This window comes from Leptodactylus fuscus, chromosome 7 (assembly GCF_031893055.1).
Source record: "Leptodactylus fuscus isolate aLepFus1 chromosome 7, aLepFus1.hap2, whole genome shotgun sequence".
Lineage (NCBI taxonomy): Eukaryota > Metazoa > Chordata > Amphibia > Anura > Leptodactylidae > Leptodactylus > Leptodactylus fuscus.
In genome coordinates, this window is record NC_134271.1 from 74850571 (window position 1) to 74869296 (window position 18726).

Genomic DNA, 18726 nt, shown 5'->3' on the forward strand with positions numbered 1-18726 from the left:
GGTTCCGGTAGGATCTACTAAAGGCAACAGTACTGGCAGACTTTGGACATTCCTGATCTAGACGCTGAAAAATATCTAGACTTAATACTTTTACAGCTGAGGATTTTTAACCTGTTTAAAATGAGTCTGTTTTTATCAATATACAAATTAGTTCTTTGGACCAATGGGGGTTTTGCGGCTTAAATCTTTAGAGAAATAAATTCTCAATTCTCACTAATGAACTCTATACCTTGAAAAGCTGCCACTGTCTCTGTTGGACCTGGTTTATGTAAGTTAAACAAAAAATTAAAATAAAATAAAGCAAACGTTGTCAATGGCATGTCGGAACCCATTTCTAATACTTTATTTTATTGTGACTTGGCAAAATTAACAAAACTTGTCTGGTCATATAGGACCAGAGGGTTAAATGGATCAGTCTAGAGTCTAGGCTGGATAATGGAGTTTGACTAGGACAGGAGGAGGTTTTAACCTTTCTGAGTAATAAGAAATGTTCCCATTCACTGACATTAAGCAGACATCTTAAAATGACTACATTACTTATAGTATATTAATTAGTTGTGAAAGTTTGCATCACACAACCTGACTGGTTACGAGGGATCAATTCACATGAAGCTTCACTGTGTTTTCTGTTATGGCAGCAAGTCCCCAGCAACCAGTCTGTTGAGGGAGCAGGATATAGACACCCCTTTACTTCTGTTACTGTATCTTTTAAGGGGGAGATCACACTAATCTGAAGCTACAGCGAGCATGGATATAAAGTGACCACAGAAGCATGATTAACACCTTGAATTGCCCCCAGTGTTGGATTATGGGTCTGCAGGGGCAACATAACATTGACTTTGTATTCTCAGCAGTTTATTTTTCACCCTTGCCTGTCTTTGCTTCAATTTAGTCTTATCTCTGACAACCCCTTTAATGATATTTCTATGGTTACACTTGGGTAGAGATCCCCTTTACTATAAGTGCTCTACACACTGGTGAGTGGCATGTATCTAGCCTGTGAATTCACTACTTATTATGAGCACCCTAAAAGACCCTGCATGTCACACTATTTATTATGGACCTATCTGTTATGTTTGGAGTAGTCTGAGCAGATGAGAATTCCAGTGTTTTTAATGGCCTGTTATGCCGTAGTTGAGCTTTAGGTGTCTGCATTGCAGTTAAATTTTGTGACTTGGGGCAAAGCTTTCTAGAATCATTCATTTTTTTTATAGTTTAGTGCAAGTGACGGGATCATTGTGAGGATGACATCAGAACTCTGAAAAACATTAAATTGAATAGACAGCCAGTAATCCTACATTTGGAGCTTAGACTAATACCGGAACGTTCCTCACCGAGGAGAACCAACAGTCAAATGTGGTGGAGGTTCAAAGATGTTTTGGGGTTGCTTTGCTGCCTCTGGCACTGGGTGCCTTAACTGTGCACAAGGCATCATGAACTCTGAAGATTACCAAAGGATTTGGGGTCACAGTGTAGGGCCCAGTGTCAGAAAGCTGGGTTTGTGTCCCAGGTCATGGGTCGTCCAGCAGGACAGTGATCCAAACATACTTCAGAAACCACCCAGAAATGGATGGAATCAAAGTGCTGGAAAGTTCTGAAGTGGCCAGCAATGAATACGGATCTAAATTCCATTAATGTGGAGAGATCTTAAAACTGCTGTTAGAAGAAGGCACCCTACAAATGTGAGAGACCTGGAGCAGTTTGCAAAAGAAGAGTTGTCCAAAATTCCATTTAAGAGATGTAAGAAGCTTGTTGAATATTTTTTATTTTTTTCAAAAGGGTTTGCAACCAAATATTAAGTTGAGGGTGCCAGTAATTTTGTCAGGCTCGGTTTTTTGAGTTTTGCTTGAAATTATACAATTTTTGTTTTTATTTCCTCAGTTATTTTTTGTGTTCCAATACGCACAAAGGAAATAAACATGTAATTGCAATAATTTTCTTTGAGAAAATTTTCTGGGAAAATTTCAGGGGTGCCACACTTATGACCATGACTGTAGCTTCTCCCCAGCTTGACACATGTAATATAATGGAAAGCTATAGTTTGATAGGTTGGGAGACATTGTTATATCAGCCATGTGATGTATTATGGCATTAACTTTTTTTTTTTTTTTTTGGTAAACCATAAGCTCAGGCCCTCAACATGTCTGTATAATTAAAGGGGTTATCCAGGGAGCTTGTCAACACTTGCTTACTCTGGTGTCCCTTATGTGCAAAACCCGGGGGTTCTGAGTTAGTTACAATGCCTGTTCACATGATTGGAGCCAGCACACCGTGCCAGAGTTTTTACGCCTTCTCCCTTCTTCCAGTAGTTTACAAGTACTAGTACTATATGGGTTGGCTTTACTAGAGTCTGCCAGTCCTCAGAGTACAGGTTACTACCTATGAACATGGGAAAAGAGAGTGTAGGTTGAGTAACGCAGGGGCTGGATGCTGGTTCTGATCATGTGACTCAGAGTCGGGACCAGCCTGAAACCCCTGGGTTCAATGCATAAAGAACCCAGAGGAGGTAAATGTTGACACGATTGCTGGATGGATAATCCCTTTTATGCTATTTTTTTATTTCCCATACGTACAGTTTCATTATTAATAATTATTTTTATCTTGTCGCTCCATTTAGTGCTGCATCAATACCGGGACATCTTAGGTCTTTGGCAGCCCGACCTCGGCCCATATGGAGGACTACTTAATGTTGTTGTGAGTACAGGTTTCTAGGTTTCAGAAAATGTCTTTCTTATTCATACAGATATATGCTTTTCAGGGTCTGGAAAGCTGGGTGACCACATGTACAGTAATGCGTTCCATCATTGTTTGTCACCTCTCTTTGCATATTTTCTATTGATCTTATGTCTTTTACTGTAGTCATATCTGTAGCTGCATCCATAGTTTTGCTTGTTTCCTGTTATTTGGGAGCTATGATAAGTTATACAGTTAGAAATTCAACAGCAATTTTCTGATGTTGCATCTTTAATTTCCCTGCGGTTTTATGGTATTATTATAAATGTCGTTACTGGCTGTGATGCTTTAGTAGTGATCCTGGTAATAATATTAGATGTATTTTCTCTGCTTATCAGACATCTCTATGCCTCATGCTGCTGCTGCCCCTAATTCTCCAGTCCTTACCTTTCATCAATCTCCTGCTGGCTGCTGTGGATGAGTCAGACCCTACAAACTGTGCTCTATCGGTCACCAGGTCTGAGGATGCAGATGCAAGACAATGCATCACAATTAGAACAGGGCATTTTTGCTTTTTCAGCTTCAGGAAAATCTCCAGATATTACATACTGTAGAATACATCACATTGCAGTATAGATAGTCTGCCAGGAGACTGTGGCATCTGCTGAGTCACACAATGGCGGTATTCCATCCTGTGTACAGGACCTGAGCCTATTTGTTGTGACATCTTCTAGTCCAGTCACAGTATAAAATTCCTTAGATGACCCCCTCCCATAGCCTCCCCCCTTCAGTGATGATCCTGCTTGTACATTGTAGAATAGCTATTCTGGCTCCCATGATGCACCTCTTTTACATGCAAATATCTGTTTCCACCGGGGGGGGGGAAAGTCTGAGCTACATCAAATATTGAGTAAATTTGTCAATTGTTTCTCTTACCTTGTACTATGTTTCAGTCACATCCAGTTCTGCATTTAGAATTCTGCTGGTTTCTTGTTCACTCAAGCTAAATGACGTGCCATCTCCTTCATCTTGTTACTACTTCAGTGTTTGCATTGTTTGCTGTAATAAAGCATTCTGAGAGATCAGAGAAGGAAGAGCTAGCAGGAATTTAGTAAACCTCTGAGTGCAGCTCTTAATGTGACTAGAGTATAACACGTTATGTAGGAATTACATAGTTACTCAGTATTATGTGGAGGAATTGCGGTCAGTACAGAGTTTTTTGCTGGCAGATTTTGAGACTGAATCTGCCTCAAAATCCGCCTAAATAAACACCTTCCATTCATTTCAATGGGAGTCACTGGCAGTTTTTTTTTTCTATTAATGATTTTTTTCAGCTAGCAGAAAAAAAAAGCAACATGACCAATCTTCAGGCGGATTCACCCACAGTGTCCACAGCTTTAGACTCCTTCCTGATTAAGCCTAGTCATCCGGGCCTAAACCGGAGCGATGGAATGCTGGTGCACTGCATACCCTTAGGTTATGTTCACACTGAGATTTTTGCAGGCTGAAAAAATCTGCTTCAGATATTAGGAAAAAATTTTGACAATTTTTTGACATTGTTTTTTGGGTTTGTTTTCCAGCTGACTGTATAGACCTGGAAACCTCTCTTTAAAAAAACACTAGCGGTTTTTGTAAAACCTGTGTCCTAAACCACATCAAAAAACCATGTTGCATTTTTTTTCTGCCTCCCATTGGCTTCAATGGGTTTTCAAGGTGGAATCCGCCTGAAGAGAGATCATGTTGCTTTTTTTCCCGCTAGCTGAAACAGTCCGCTAGAGGAAAAAATCTGCTACTGTCTCCCATTGAAATGAATGGGAGGTAGGCTTTTTCAGACTGATTCCACATCAAAATCCACCTACAAAATATACTCTGTGTAAACATACCCTTAATGTTTTTCCTTTGGCCCCCACAGACGGGCACCTGAATTCATCCACTTGTTTTGTCTATTTTACTGCAGGTAGATGGCTTTTTCATCATTGGCTGGATGTATCTACCTCCTCATGATCCACATGTTGACGAACCAATGAGATTAAAGCCTGTATTCCGGATCCACTTAATGGAGAAGAAATCTGCCACAGTAGAATGCATGTATGGGCCCAAAGGACCCCACAGTGGACAGATCCAGGTAAAGTAGCCATGACTGTGTAGATACAGGAGGCCCAGACAAGATCTTGTTTGAGTAAGATCTGGGCACAAGCTCCGTGAACTTTGTTCTAAAGATTATGCGGACTTCCAGCAATTGGTAAAGGACAGATTATCTTATAATATATTAGCGATAGTCTATCAGTTACTATGGTGGGAAAAGACAATTTTTTTTTCTATTTTGGATAAATCTCTTATGAGAAAAACTCATCAGCCATCCAAATCTCTTTTCTGTCCTATTGATTTGTTGCAGCCAAGCTCATAGATGGCTGTGAGAAGTATTAGGTTTCATCCTCTGAATAGAAACAAGAAAGTTCTTATTCACTGACAGCAAGTAGAGATTTTCATATTGGTAAGGAGTTGAAGCACAAGGGGTAGAAGTCTTCATCTTGCAATGATAATATTGATTTTCCGGGGCTAATATATTTATAAGCTATAGATAGGATGAGCCATCATTATCAGAACAGTCGAAATCTGACTTCCAGAACTCCCTCAGAAAAGCTGTTTAAAGTAGCAGTAGCACACCAGTAAGCACCGCTTATGTTTTACAGTCCCTGTGATGTAATGTGAATGGGGATTAGCAGCAATACCAAGCACACCTACAGTGTATGGTACTGTGCTTGGTAACTAGTAAAAAGGCTGCAGCACTGGTCCAAAAACTGCAGTCTTTTTTTTTATTTTTTTTATGTAGATTGTGAGCCCCATATAGGGATCACAATGTACATTTTTTTTCCCCATCAGTATGTCTTTTTATAGAAAGGGAGGAAATCCACGCAAACACGGGAGAACATACAAACTCCTTGCAGATGTTGTTCCTGGCAGGATTCAAACCCAGGACCCCAGCTCTGCAAGGCTGCAGTGCTAACCACTGAGCCACCGTGTTGCCCCTCAACTGCAGTCTCTTCAAACAGCTGATCGGTTGGAGTGCCAGGTGTTGGGCCCTCAATGACCTCATATTGGTAACTTATCCTTAGGAGAGGTCATCAATAATAATAATACATTTTATTTATAAAGTGCCAACATATTCCGCAGCACTGTACAATTTGTAGGGTTCAAGTACAGACAAAAAAGATAAATTACAAAGAAACAGTCAATTCACACAATGGATCTGAGGGCCCTGCTCGCAAGAGCTTACAATCTATGAGGTAGAGGGGGTGACACAAGAGGTAGCAGGGACAGCAGAGGTAGCATTTCTTATACAATCGACAGACAATTTTGTAATAGAGGGTACTGTCATTACACAAACATAAAATTATACTAGCCGTCACCAGTCATGTCTTTTAACGTGCAGATGGTCCCTGGTCATGTAAGGTTAATCTGAAACCATATCATATCTTGTGAGATAATGTGGGAGAGTGAACAGAGGAGGGTTTGTTTTAAGGATTCTAACTACAGAAGCGTTTACATTAGGAATTGTGATAGGCCTGTCTGAAAAGATGTCTTTAGTTTAAGCTTGAAGCTGTAGAATTTGGGAGTTAATCTGATCTTCCGGGATAGAGCATTCTAGAGAAATGGTGCAACTCAGGAGAAGTCTTGTATACGAGCGTGGGAGGTTCTGATAATAGAGGATGTAAGTGTTAGGTCATTAAGTGAATGGAGAACACGGGTTGGGCGAGAGAAAGAAATGAGAAAGGAAATGTAGTGAGGTGCAGCATTATGGAGAGCCTTGTGGATGAGGATGATAAGTTTATATTATATTCTGAAATTAAAATGCAGTCTGAGAGATGAGAGGAGAACCTTGAGGCCGACTTAGTGAATCATAGTGAGAAGGAGTTGATGGTCAACAGTGTCAAATGCTGCTGAGAGATCCAGAATAAGAAGAGAGAAGTCTCCATTAGATTTAGCCATCAGGAGATCATTGGAGGCTTTTTGTCAGGGTTGTTTCAGTAGAGTGCAGTGTGTGGAAGCAAGATTGTAAGGGGTCAAGAAAAGAGCAGAGAGATAGCGGATCAAACGAGAATAGACCAAGCGTTCAAAGAGATGAATGGGAGGTTAGAGACGGGTTGATTTTTAGCAGCACAGTACATGTATTCTTTGAAAACCCCTTAAGCTGTATTTACATGAAATTGGACCTTGAACAATTATTGTTTCATGTTTGGTGTCACTGTGCTGATGACTGATATCTCTTGTGTCCTATTAGCTAGTGAAGAAGGATGAATTCTGTACCAAATGCCTGCAGACAGATTACCACCGAATGTCCGGAGGGCGGCAGGAGGTAGGAGACTTGGCCACTCGCTTGGTTACTGGATTCACTGCTGCAGTTATGTAATGAAGACCCTGTGCTCTGAATGCAGGAATTCCGGACATGGCTGCGAGATGACCTTGGCAGGACGCTGGACGACATCTTCCATGAACACATGCAGGAGCTAATTCTCATGAAGTTCATTTATATCTGCCAATACGAGTAAGTGAGGAGGAGGCGATTAACCCTTAAAAGGCGGGCACTTAGTTACTGTAGATCACTCTTCTGTAGTACATTCTCCTGAATCTATTTCCCATGTTTCCATGCAGCTGACAGAACATAGCACCCTTCTCCAATCCTTAACTTGTCCTATTAGGTGGAGGGCATATTGCCATCATGTGTCAGGGATCCAAATGCCCGCTCGCCATACAAGCACATGTGACCTTAGGATGGGCCATCAATATTAGAACTGGGGGTCTGACACTCAGGAGAGAAGCGAGAAGGAGCTATGCTGCTCACACGCTGTACAAACTGTAGACTTCAGTAGGACAGTCTCCTAGTACCTACTCTCATCGCTACAGTTTGTACGGTCAGTGAGCAGAACATCTCTTCTGTGCTGCCTCAGTATTGGTGATCCGCGGGAGTCATGGATGTCACCTTCCCCCCCAGATCTAATATTGATGGGCTATCCTTTTTAAGCCTGGCTGTGGAGATTGGCAGACAAATTCGACAGATGGCAAGCTTGGATGCTTCTCCAGGTACATGACCATGAGGGATCCTGTGCATCACTAATATGATGTGTTCCTAGCATAGCTCCCTTGTTAGAGCCTCCCACCTGTCATATATGACTGGCCTATTTTATGTACCAAATAAACCAGAATCTGACCTATTTTGGCAATGTGCCATATTGCGCAAGGGCACCTCGTGTATAGATGATGTGCCCAGCAAGTGATGCAGAATGTTGTTACTAGATTAGACATGCCAAACATGCAAATGGAATAACAATCTTTTCCACAGATACATAAATTGGGGTGGTTGTTAACATTGAAGGTCCAGATGCTTGATGTCACTGACCGGTCTGGGTTTTCCACTCATACTCCTGTATGGAGATGGGTATAAACATGACATGCATTTTTTTATTTATTTATTTATTTTAAGAAGTCCTGTTCTTTTCCTTGGTACAATATTACAGTTTTGTTTTGGCATGCTTCCAGGCTAAAAACGCTTGACTTCTTTGTATAGACCTGCAAACCAGTTGGCTGTTTACAAATTAATTAATGCACCTATTTGACATCCTGGGTTGTAAAATGGAATTGGAATTACTATATGCATTAGACACACAACAAGACATAACCACTACAGTGACCACAATTCATAACTACAAAAATTAATGGGTAACCCAAATAGAAATATAACTCCTAACAAAATGTATTATAAAGCACCTGATAAACTTTCCACTATCTGCAGCAACTGCCTTACCTACCGGCGCATCTACCATCCCCCCAGTCGGCCTGATGATTTGCTGAAGCCTGGATTTTTCAAGGGTACCTACGGAAGCCACGGCCTTGAGATTGTCATGTTGAGTTTCCATGGGACAGTTGCCAAGGCGACAAAAATAACAGTGAGTGTTAATGGGTAATTCTGTTTTAGAATCTCATTTTAAGCTAAACCTACGTCGAAATAGCCTTAAGAAAGGCTGTTCTTCCCCGACCTTTAGATGTCTTCTCCGTGCCGCTGTTCATAGATATCCCTGGTTTTTGTCCATATGCCAATTAGTTTTCTCACACGACTAGGGGCTGTCCCCAGCGCTCAAACAGTACTGAGCGTGTCCCCTGTGCTGCAAGAAAACTATCCAGCGCCGCCTTCTTTTTGTTCGCCTACTCCGTCTGTTCTACCTTGTCACGTCTTCTTCAAAAAGCTCCATTTTCCTGTGGTCGAACAGGAGAGAAGAGGTGGAGGTGCAGAACAAGAAGACGGCGGCGCTGGATGGTTTTCTCGCAGCACAGGGGACGCCCATGCTTTTTGAGCGCTGGGGCCCGCCACCATTGCTGCAAGAAAACTAATTAGCATATAGACGAAAACCAGGATGTCTAAGGAATAGTGGCGCAGAGAAGACATCTAAAGGTAGGGGAAGAATAGCCTTTCTTAAGGCTATTCCGAGGTGGGTTTAGCTTAAAGCAGGATTCTAATGATAGAACCCCTTTTAATCAAATTTCATTGCTTACATTTGCACAGAAGTTGAAAAATATATAAATTCCTTTGCTGTAGAGATCTTTTTTCTTTAAATCTTATCTACTTTCCATTCACTTCTAAGGCTATAGAGTTTAACCCCTTCATTACCTAACTGTATCACTGTGATCTGAGGTTGCACAATGCTCTACAACATTAACGTTCCTCTGAATTTGACTTGAGTAGGAAAGGTAATGTTAGTCAAGATCAGTAGAATGTATGTTTTTCTGCACCACTATGGGATTCCTGTCTTTGGGGATGCCCTATAAGGATGATGGGCCCTGACCAAATGCTATATTGGCATAATTTCAAGGTTTGGTTAGATACTAAATGTCTTGTCAGGTTATCAGCAAGGAGTGATTGAGTACAACTATGACATTAATCAGTTGTTGGTTATAGGGAGATCCCAATGTCCCAGCTGGACAACCGACACTTGAAGTTGATCTCACCCGGTCAGTGCAGCTCCCGGATCTAGAACACCTGCAGAATATTGATGAACTGTCTCGGCTCATCATGGACATCCATGAGCAAATAAACAGAGAAGAACGATTAGCTGGAAGGGAAGAAGAAGCAGCAGCAGGTGTCCGAGGAGAAGAGCCAGTGCAAGGACCATCTCCTCCCCTAAAACCGAAGGACAGACAAATGGATGTGCAAGGCGAGCTGAAACCCTCCGATCTCCAGGCATTTGCTCTTCCAAATGAAGTGATGGCAAGGAATGAAGATTATCCCCGAAGCTGCAGGATGTGGTAAGGGTAGTTCGTAAAAGTCTGCCAGGGCTTGACACATGCAGGGATCTCTTATCATGTTTCTTTTGTTATTGCATACACTGACTAGTCTCTGTATGAGCAGGTTATAGGCTACTGCCCTGCACCGTTATCAGATTAAGGCTGCATTCACACGGAGTAACGCCAGCGTGTATCACAGCCGTACAATGGGAAGTGCCAGCGTATACGGCAAGCTCTGCTCATGCCGTCCCATACACGCCGGCACTTCCCATTCACTTCAATGGGACTGCTCGCAGTGACAGAAGCAGCCCATTCATTTCTATGGGGAGCGCTCGCATGCCGGCTCCCATAGAAATGAATGGGAAGTGTACGGCAGCCCTGCGTGTACGGCTGTGATACACGCTGGCGTTACTCCGTGTGAATGCAGCCTAAAGGGGTTTCTCGTTAACATAATCATATTTAAATTTATAGACAATTAAGCATGAAACATTTTTACAAATGGAAATAATTAAGATTTTTTTTTCTAACCATCTCGAGAAAATTTTTCCATGATTGGTTGCCACGAGTGCAGGGAGTACCATTACATGAATCAGAAGATAACCCAATCACAATAAGGAAATCATGGCTTAGTTTCTGACAAGTCCTAGACCATAGAAAGCTCCTGCATTCATGGTTGTATTCGTTGGCAATAAATCAACAGCTTGTCACCACTAAGATAGGTAGAGAAAATCTTTAAAATGCCGTTTAATTGTCAACATTTATATCAGGTTTTTATGTTATTTAATGGGAAATAATTCTGATATTCCAAGTGGAACAGCTAGAGCCCAAACTATGAGCAAATAAGGCCATACAGGCCTACACCCTCCTGAAGCAATAAAGCACCTTTAACAACATCTCTAAAAAAAAAAAAAAAAAAAAAAAAAAAAAAAGAGAAAACACAATCTCTAGAGCTTCAAAACACCACAAGACCACCCTTTTATTGAAACAATTTTAATGGGTTCTCCTGTAAGTAGGCGGTTCCTGCTGGTGTGAGTGATGCATAGCCAGCAGATTTCACCAATGAACCAACTGAATTGCCTCCCTAGCCCATCCCTTACTTCATACTATCTCACACACCCGTGTACCCCGTCCTCACAAGGGTAGTTCCCCAAACTATGCCTATAATTCAGACCTCACTCTGCCTCCTTTGTGACAAAACGCACAGGGTGACTCCTCAGGGGATTCTTAGTGTAACAGAGGGATACAACAGAGGGTATTGGCTCAAAAATAACAAACACATGCATGTACTTTGGTACTGACATCTTCCTTTTGCTCCATCCACAGTATTAAAAAGCTCCCTTACATTCTGTGAGTGGCCAGTCATGTGGCACACTCTGCCCATATGCGGCAGACTGAAAATCTGAAAGTAGTAGTCCCACCCTTGTCTCCTCCATGTCATAGAAGACACCTGTAGCTCACAATCGGAGGACCAGAACACTCACCAAAATGACACTGCTGTGCGTGTCCATGTTCCTACCTCACAACACACCACATCATGTCATCCCAAAACACCCTGCCCAATAGACAAAGCAACGAGGCAAGCATCATGGCACATTCACAATCCCGTATTACAAAAGGAAGATATTACTGGAAGGCTCTCCCCATAAGCTGGAGGAGTTTCATGCTGTTATTAGAGCACCTCACCTAATAGAACTAACCCCAGATACCTTGCATACAACTTCCTCAGTAGTCTAAAAAAATAACTTGACCCATAATAATTCGAGAATACCACCCCTTGTTCGTATATGGGGTTACATAGCATGACCAGTTATGGCACAGTCGTCCACGGATGCTCGTACCCTACATCCTTTTAAAGGGACATCTCTTTGTAAAGGCTTTACTTTCATAGTGGACTTTTCAGCACCTTCATCAAGTCCAGCTCTTTACATCATTGCTGCTCCAATGATTCTGGCACAGTTAGTATTTTTTCTCTAGTTCCCACAGTTTCTGAGCTATCAATGATGTTAATTTTGGTGTCTGATAAGCTATTTAATCTCTGTACTGTCAGGAGAGTGGTGTCAGGCAGGTGAAGGCAAGGGGTGTGATTCTTTGCTCTGAAACTGGTTGCCTTTGATTGGAGCTCTGAATCTGCCTGACATCGTCCTTCGGACATTACAGAGCTTAAATATCACATCAGTCACCAAAACTAACTGCGCTTGTTGCTTGGGTGGGGACTAGAGAAAAAAATTCCAACTGTGCTGGAATCGGTGGAGCAACGCCTATTAACAGATGCTAAGAACATGAATTGGAGGTGGTGAATAGGTCCTCTTTAATTCAGTGCACTGTCGGCTTTCCCATTATGTGCCCCGGGGCTGGAGATGTTGATGTCGTTACCGATCTCTGCCGACTGTCAAAAGGGCGTTCTTGACAGTCTAACTGGGTTGTGAGGAACAATTCCCCCTCCCCCAACTGTATTCGTCCATAGGGCTGTACTGTCAGAGGGGACGTGCGCCCAGCGATGACGCTGAGCTGTGAAGAACGCCCCTCCCCTTCCCCCGAAGTACTCGTCTATGAAACCACATGTGCCTGAGGACATGAAAGGTCCCTTTAAGTGGGTTATTTCAAGAAATTCAAACTAAACAATTAATCAAAAGGGACCCAAATATGACATTGTGCTGTGCCACATAAAGCATAGAAAATTGAGCTGTTTGTTTAGGTTATATGGTGTTATCGTTCTGAGGTGGAAAATCTACCATACCTCTCCTTGAAGGATTGCATGTTTCCAAACCTCCCAATTCCCTCACATATGGCTTCAGCCCAATAAAAGTAAGGCATTTAGGATTGCCATCTTGATTCTGAATTATGTCTTTCAGTACTGGGGTCTCCCATTTATGACGGATTTTGCCAGCATATTCTTTTTCACGTTGGCTGTGGACAACTAGGGCTGAGCAATTCATCAAAAATAATCAAAAGTTCACTTAATTAATAATACAAGTTGAATGAGGAATTGCTATTTGAGTAATTCCCTATTGCAAGTTCATCCTTATTTTGCCAGAGGTGATAAAGGAGAGATTTCAGCATTGTCTAAACTGGATACAATAGTACAAACCCTCAGCTCTAAGAATTATTAGTCTATGGCAATTTTGAGAGTTTACTTATAAATGCATGCTGGTTTACGGTTATAAGTAGGGAGCACAAATTCACCACTTTCACCATTTTCCGACTTGTTCGCCACTTTTTTAGGAAACTATTTAACATGGTGTCTCCCGAGGTGTAATAGCATTATTAAGACATCGGAGGCTGTTAACAATTCAGGAACATCTTGCACCATCGGAGTAATGAATTAAGGCTGGCAGAGGAAACACCCCTAATTATTTCATTTACATCAAATTGTCACAGTTATTATATGAGCAGTCGTCAGTCTCTTTTGTGGTATGTACAGAACGTTTTCCACTGATGAGTGTCTTCCTCTTACTTATGCCAGGCAAGGTCTTTGGAATATGCCACCATACTGTTACTCTCACAGCAAGGGCCCCTGCCATCCGCGTGATGAACTTTTGCTTCTCTACACCAGGCATAAGAGCTGGCATGTATAAATAGATGACCGGGTATAAATATCCATCAGCTGATCCTACACTTAGACTGTGAAGCTTCTCGTCTTGTGCTGGGAACCAAAGAATGTAACTGCTGTAAATATAACTAAACTCATAGCAGTCAGATGGAAGAAGTTATGTCTGTCTACAACAGGACACAGCTGCAGCTGCATTACAATGGGGTATCCAGATAAATAATAAATATGCACCAACATCATGGCCAAATTTGTGCCAAAAAAATGGTGTACTGGTGTGCTAGACACTTTCCAACCGGTTACAGTTGTAAACTAAGCCAACTAATAAGTGGTGTAAAGTTATTCGAAACTAGAAATCTGGTGTACCTTTATATAGTATTACACACTTTGGAAAACCTTGTGCGATTTTAGACTGTCTAGTCTAACATTACACGGTCTAAAAGTTAGACTATTTTAGATTATCTTCCACAATGTGTCTGCAACCTCGGCTGTGCAGCAGCTTTCTACTATACTTGAATCATTTACTTCCAGATGCTTGTACACACCTAGCTTTCTCTTACAGCTGAGGATTTGTTTCTTGTATGCAGTGTAGTCGAGAATTTGTAAGGTAACCACATCAGCAGCACAAATCTTTCTCCTTTCCAGGTAGGTTAGTGTATCACCACTTAGTGTATACTTGATTTATATACACTTAGTGTATCAGTTAAGGTAAATTGTGTCTGGACTCTAAACAGTTTAACTCACAGAGCATTGACTAGACCAGGGGTCAGAAACTTGATCTGCTGTTACTGGACCTCCCTTACAAGTGCATGGAGCATGCTGGGACTTCTGGTATCACAGTATCTTGTGTGGCAATGGTTGCTGACTCTTGGTTTAGGTCAGTGGTTCTCAACCTTTCTAATGCCGTGACCCCGCAATACAGTTCCTCATGTTGCGGTGACCCCCATTCAGTTTGGAACACGCATCCATAACAGCGCATGTTCCAGCTGAATAGCGCTGCTGCAGATAGTAGCGTGGCTTCTCAGTGGCTAAAGCCATCGGACACATGTATTTTCTGATGGCTTTAGGCATACCTCCCAGCTTTTGAAGATTAGAAAGAGGGAGAAAATATGCGACGCGCCGCAACGAATTTAGCTCTGCCCACTTTTATGTTGACTCTGCCCATTCTCATTAATTTTTCATGTGCTCCCACACAGTATAATCCAGTTTCATGTCCCCCCATCTCTGCTCAGAGCTTCATGTCCCTCCATCTCTGTCCCCAGTGTCATGCCGTTCCCCCCCCTCATCTGCCCAGAGTTTCATGTCCCCCCATCTCTTCCCCCAGTTTCATGTCCGCATCTATTCCCCAGTTTCATGTTCCCCCATCTCTGCCCAGAGTTTCATGTCCCTCCATCTCTGCCCCCAGTGTCATGCCGTCCCCCCCCCTTCATCTGCCCAGAGCTTCATGTCCCTCCATCTCTGCCCCGTGTCATGCCGTCCCCCCCCTTCATCTGCCCAGAGCTTCATGTCCCTCCATCTCTGCCTCCAATGTCATGCTGTCCCCCCTTTCATCTGCCCCTTCATTATGTTCCACCTAAAACAAAAAAAAAACCTCTTATACTCGCCTCCCCCGCTGCCCGCTCAGTCTCTACTCATATAGATGTAGCCGCGATGTGACGTCATCACATCGCGGCTACACTGCAGAAGTCGCAGCGCAGCGTTTAAAGCAGGAGCTGGCTGTGACAGCTCCTGCTTTAATCGCTTGTGTGTTCAACTCATCGGCGTCCTCCGGGCGCCGATCAGTTGAAACGGGGACATACCTCCCACCGACCAGGACGGTTGGGAGGTATGATTTAGGTGACCCCTGTGTTTTGGTCGTTCGAACCCCCGCCGGGGTCGCGACCCACAGGTTGAGAACCGCTGGTTTAGATAGACTCGATTCAGCAAACCCTGATCTGTGCAACTAGGACTTGGTCATTGCGGGTTTTGAACATAAGGGTATTGGGTGTGGACAGATTCTTAGCTTCTGAGTATAGAGAAAAAAAATCATTGACAGTAAGTATAGATCTTGAAACATAAAATATATAAGAAATAGCAGAATTTTAGTCTTTTCTTACATAATACTACTTATGTCTCACTTGCTGATGGCACACACAATAACATCAAATTTGTAACTCACTGCTTACATTTATGTTTTTGTTTGTTTTTTTTTAGTTTCTTTGGGACTGGCTTGATAGCCGGCCATGGGTTCAGCAGTCCAGAAAGAACCCCAGGCTTGTTCATTCTCTTTGATGACGATCGCTTTGGATTTATTTGGTTGGAGCTGAAGTCCTTCAGTTTGTACAGTCGCATGAGGGACAAATTTCAGAACTCGCAGCCGCCATCACCAGAAGCCTTTGACGAAATGCTAAAAGCTATGCAACTATGGACAACCTAGGGGGCCATGTATACAATACCAGATCATCTCCTGCGTGGCTTCACAGAGAGAGAGAAAGAAAGAGAGCCCGGTCAGCGCATGTACACTGTAACCCTTTGTGTGCCAAGGGCTCTGCAACAGATTGCAAAGTTACAATAAGACACCTACAAATTTTGAAGTGATGCTTTTAAGGGAAAAAATTAAAAGCAAACCTTGTTTAATGTATATAATCAACCTAACCTATGTAATAATGTATAAATAGAGAAAATAAGGGGGTGCCTAACTTATCTGTTAATTATCAGGGCAGAGTAACCAGGTCATATTTTTGTATATCTGTCTATAGCAGGAAAATGGTCGGCTTCCCAATAGGTTACCACAACTGAGCTTGTTATCCAACTAAAGTGAACAGGTTGGAAGAGCTTCCTATATGTGTATGGTTGTGAGGTGTGGCAATGTCATATATACCCCATGTTAAAGAAAGTCTACCACTGCTAGCAAAATTGCTTGAAAACTATGTATATGCTGATATTGGGGCGGTGAGTGGCGTAGCAAAATTACCTTTTTGTGCCAAAGTGCAGATTTGCTACTATGAAAATCAACTTTAAATATGTATGCAAATGAGCTGTTCAGTGTCCTTGGGGTGTGGCCAGACCTGTCAGTGCACCCATATTCATCTGTGGCTACCACCCAGCTCTGCCACTAACACAAACATTGGCACATCTCAATGTACAAGGACCATGAATGCTATGACAGATGTGGCCACACCTTGGGTATACCAAATAGCTATATTTCATAAGGATTAAAAGTTGAAGTTAAATCTTCTTGGCAATGAGATTGCACTTATACACAAAAAATTATGTTCGCTAAGCTCCTACAACAGCATAAAGAGTTTTAGTAGGTAGTGGTGGCAGACAACATTTAAAGGAGTGATGCCAGTTAAAAGGGTTATCTGGTTTCTAAGATTGATGGCCTTTCATTATTACAGGCCTTCAGGATTAGTTCTGCGGGGTCTGACACCCAGAACCCCTGACGATCATTGCTACTGAGGCAACACGGGAGAGCCACGTTGCTCACTGTGGAAAAGCACTGCAGCACCTATACTCATCGCTACAGTTTGTATGGCAAGTGAGCAGAGTGGCTCTCCCTTGGTGGGGAGGAGAGGGGTGTCTGACTCCCATAGATCTGATACTAATGGCCATCAATCTTTAGAAATCGGATAACCCCTTTAAGCAACCACCACAGGATAGGTCATAACTAGAGATGAGCGAGTACTGTTCAGATCAGCCGATCCGAACAACTTCCGCTTTGACGGCGGCCGGCCGCTTAACCCCCCGCGTGCCGGCTACGTCTATTCATTTCTATGCGAGCGTGCTGTTCGGATCAGCTAATCTCTAGTCATAACTTACTGATTGGTTGTGGTTCTGACTGCTGGGACCCCCATTGATCCTCAGAGCAGGGTCCTGTCTTCCCCATGGAGCACAAAGTTATGCATGCACATTGCTGCTTCTTTCGTTTTCAGTTGGATTGCCAGAGATTGCAGAGTACAGTGCTTGGCTATTTAAAAGGGTTGCCAAGTATCGGAAGACTTTTGATACTGTTGACCTATCCACAGGATCAGATTGATCAGGATCTAACACCTGAACCCTTAACTGATCAGGTGATGCAGCCGTCGGAAGCCGGCCCAGAAGCAATCCTGCTCCTAATCAAGAACATAAATGGGAGTGGGACTGAAGTTCCAAGTGCCCCTGCTACAGTAAGCAAAGCTTCCGGTGTGTACAGTATAGAGGTGGTGACTAGAAAAGCAGCAACATCAGTTGATCGATTTGGTTGTCACACCTCAACTGATTTGATACTATTGACCCTTCCTGTAGATAGGTCATCGGTATCAAAAATCTTCAGTTCTTGGACAACCCCTTTAAAGAGGACCATTCACGTCCTCTGGAACCTGTGATATTTTAAACCGCTAGTATGCTTTTCAGCACCGATATCTCTCCACTGTCACAAGGGCAGGATTCTTCCATAGCATTCTACTGTCAGAGGGGTATTCCTTGCCGCCCAGAGATGACCCTGAGCATTAAGGCTCGCCCGTCTGATGGTGAAGGGATATCGGTTTTGAAACTAACTGCACTGACACTCGAATGCATACTGTCAAAGCTGACAGTAAGCTGAATTCAGGGCACTGTTAGTTTTCCAGCGGTATTCCAAATCGGTGCCAGAGGACATGAAAGATAGTCTTTAAAACAGTCCTACAGAATATAAATGGAGCAGCCATGAACATGCGTGACTTTCTGGTTCATTTACATGGGGAAGATGGGACTGTGTTTTCAGAATCTTTGGATGTCTAGTGGTTGTTTTACAGAACAGCAGGATATGATAAATTAGTAGAAAGAAAAATGTTGCGACACTCTCCCTCTTTACAGTGCACTTTATTCACTTGGTACAGTTAGGATACAGAATAAAGACCTGCCCATTACTCAGTATCCTGACTGCAACAAGTGACCTAAGTACAATATAACATAGGTTGGAGCCGTGACTTCTTGTTTCTTCTACTTACGGACAGAACTTGCTTTGGTGACACAAACCCTTTTAGGTTGCTGCTTGAAATTGCATTTACTGCCACAAGATGGTGCTGCAGTTTTAACAACAATGTGCAGCTTCCTGTGCTCTGTTCCTATTTCTGCCACTGTGCAAATGACGGCAGCAAAATGGAGCTGAAAATAGATATTTAATGTGTTCATGAGCATATAGAGCAGCATATAAAACGTCAGAAATGTGGCCAAAAATAAAATGTTTACATAAAATCTGCTATTCTACTGTGGCTCTATAATTGGAG

At 42.6% G+C, this 18726-nt stretch overlaps 1 protein-coding gene across 2 annotated transcripts in view; it reads left to right on the forward strand.

Moving 5' to 3' along the window:
- The window catches only part of FBXO31 (F-box protein 31), a 28433-nt gene extending 9707 nt beyond the window's left edge, over positions 1–18726 (forward strand). For both annotated transcript variants that reach the window (XM_075282160.1, XM_075282161.1), the window contains 7 exons: positions 2618–2694; positions 4631–4798; positions 6956–7030; positions 7110–7219; positions 8465–8618; positions 9626–9972; positions 15692–18726. In XM_075282160.1, coding sequence (XP_075138261.1) covers positions 2618–2694; positions 4631–4798; positions 6956–7030; positions 7110–7219; positions 8465–8618; positions 9626–9972; positions 15692–15914 — 1154 coding nt within the window. In that variant the 3' untranslated portion in view covers positions 15915–18726. The remainder of the gene's footprint in view (positions 1–2617; positions 2695–4630; positions 4799–6955; positions 7031–7109; positions 7220–8464; positions 8619–9625; positions 9973–15691) is intronic.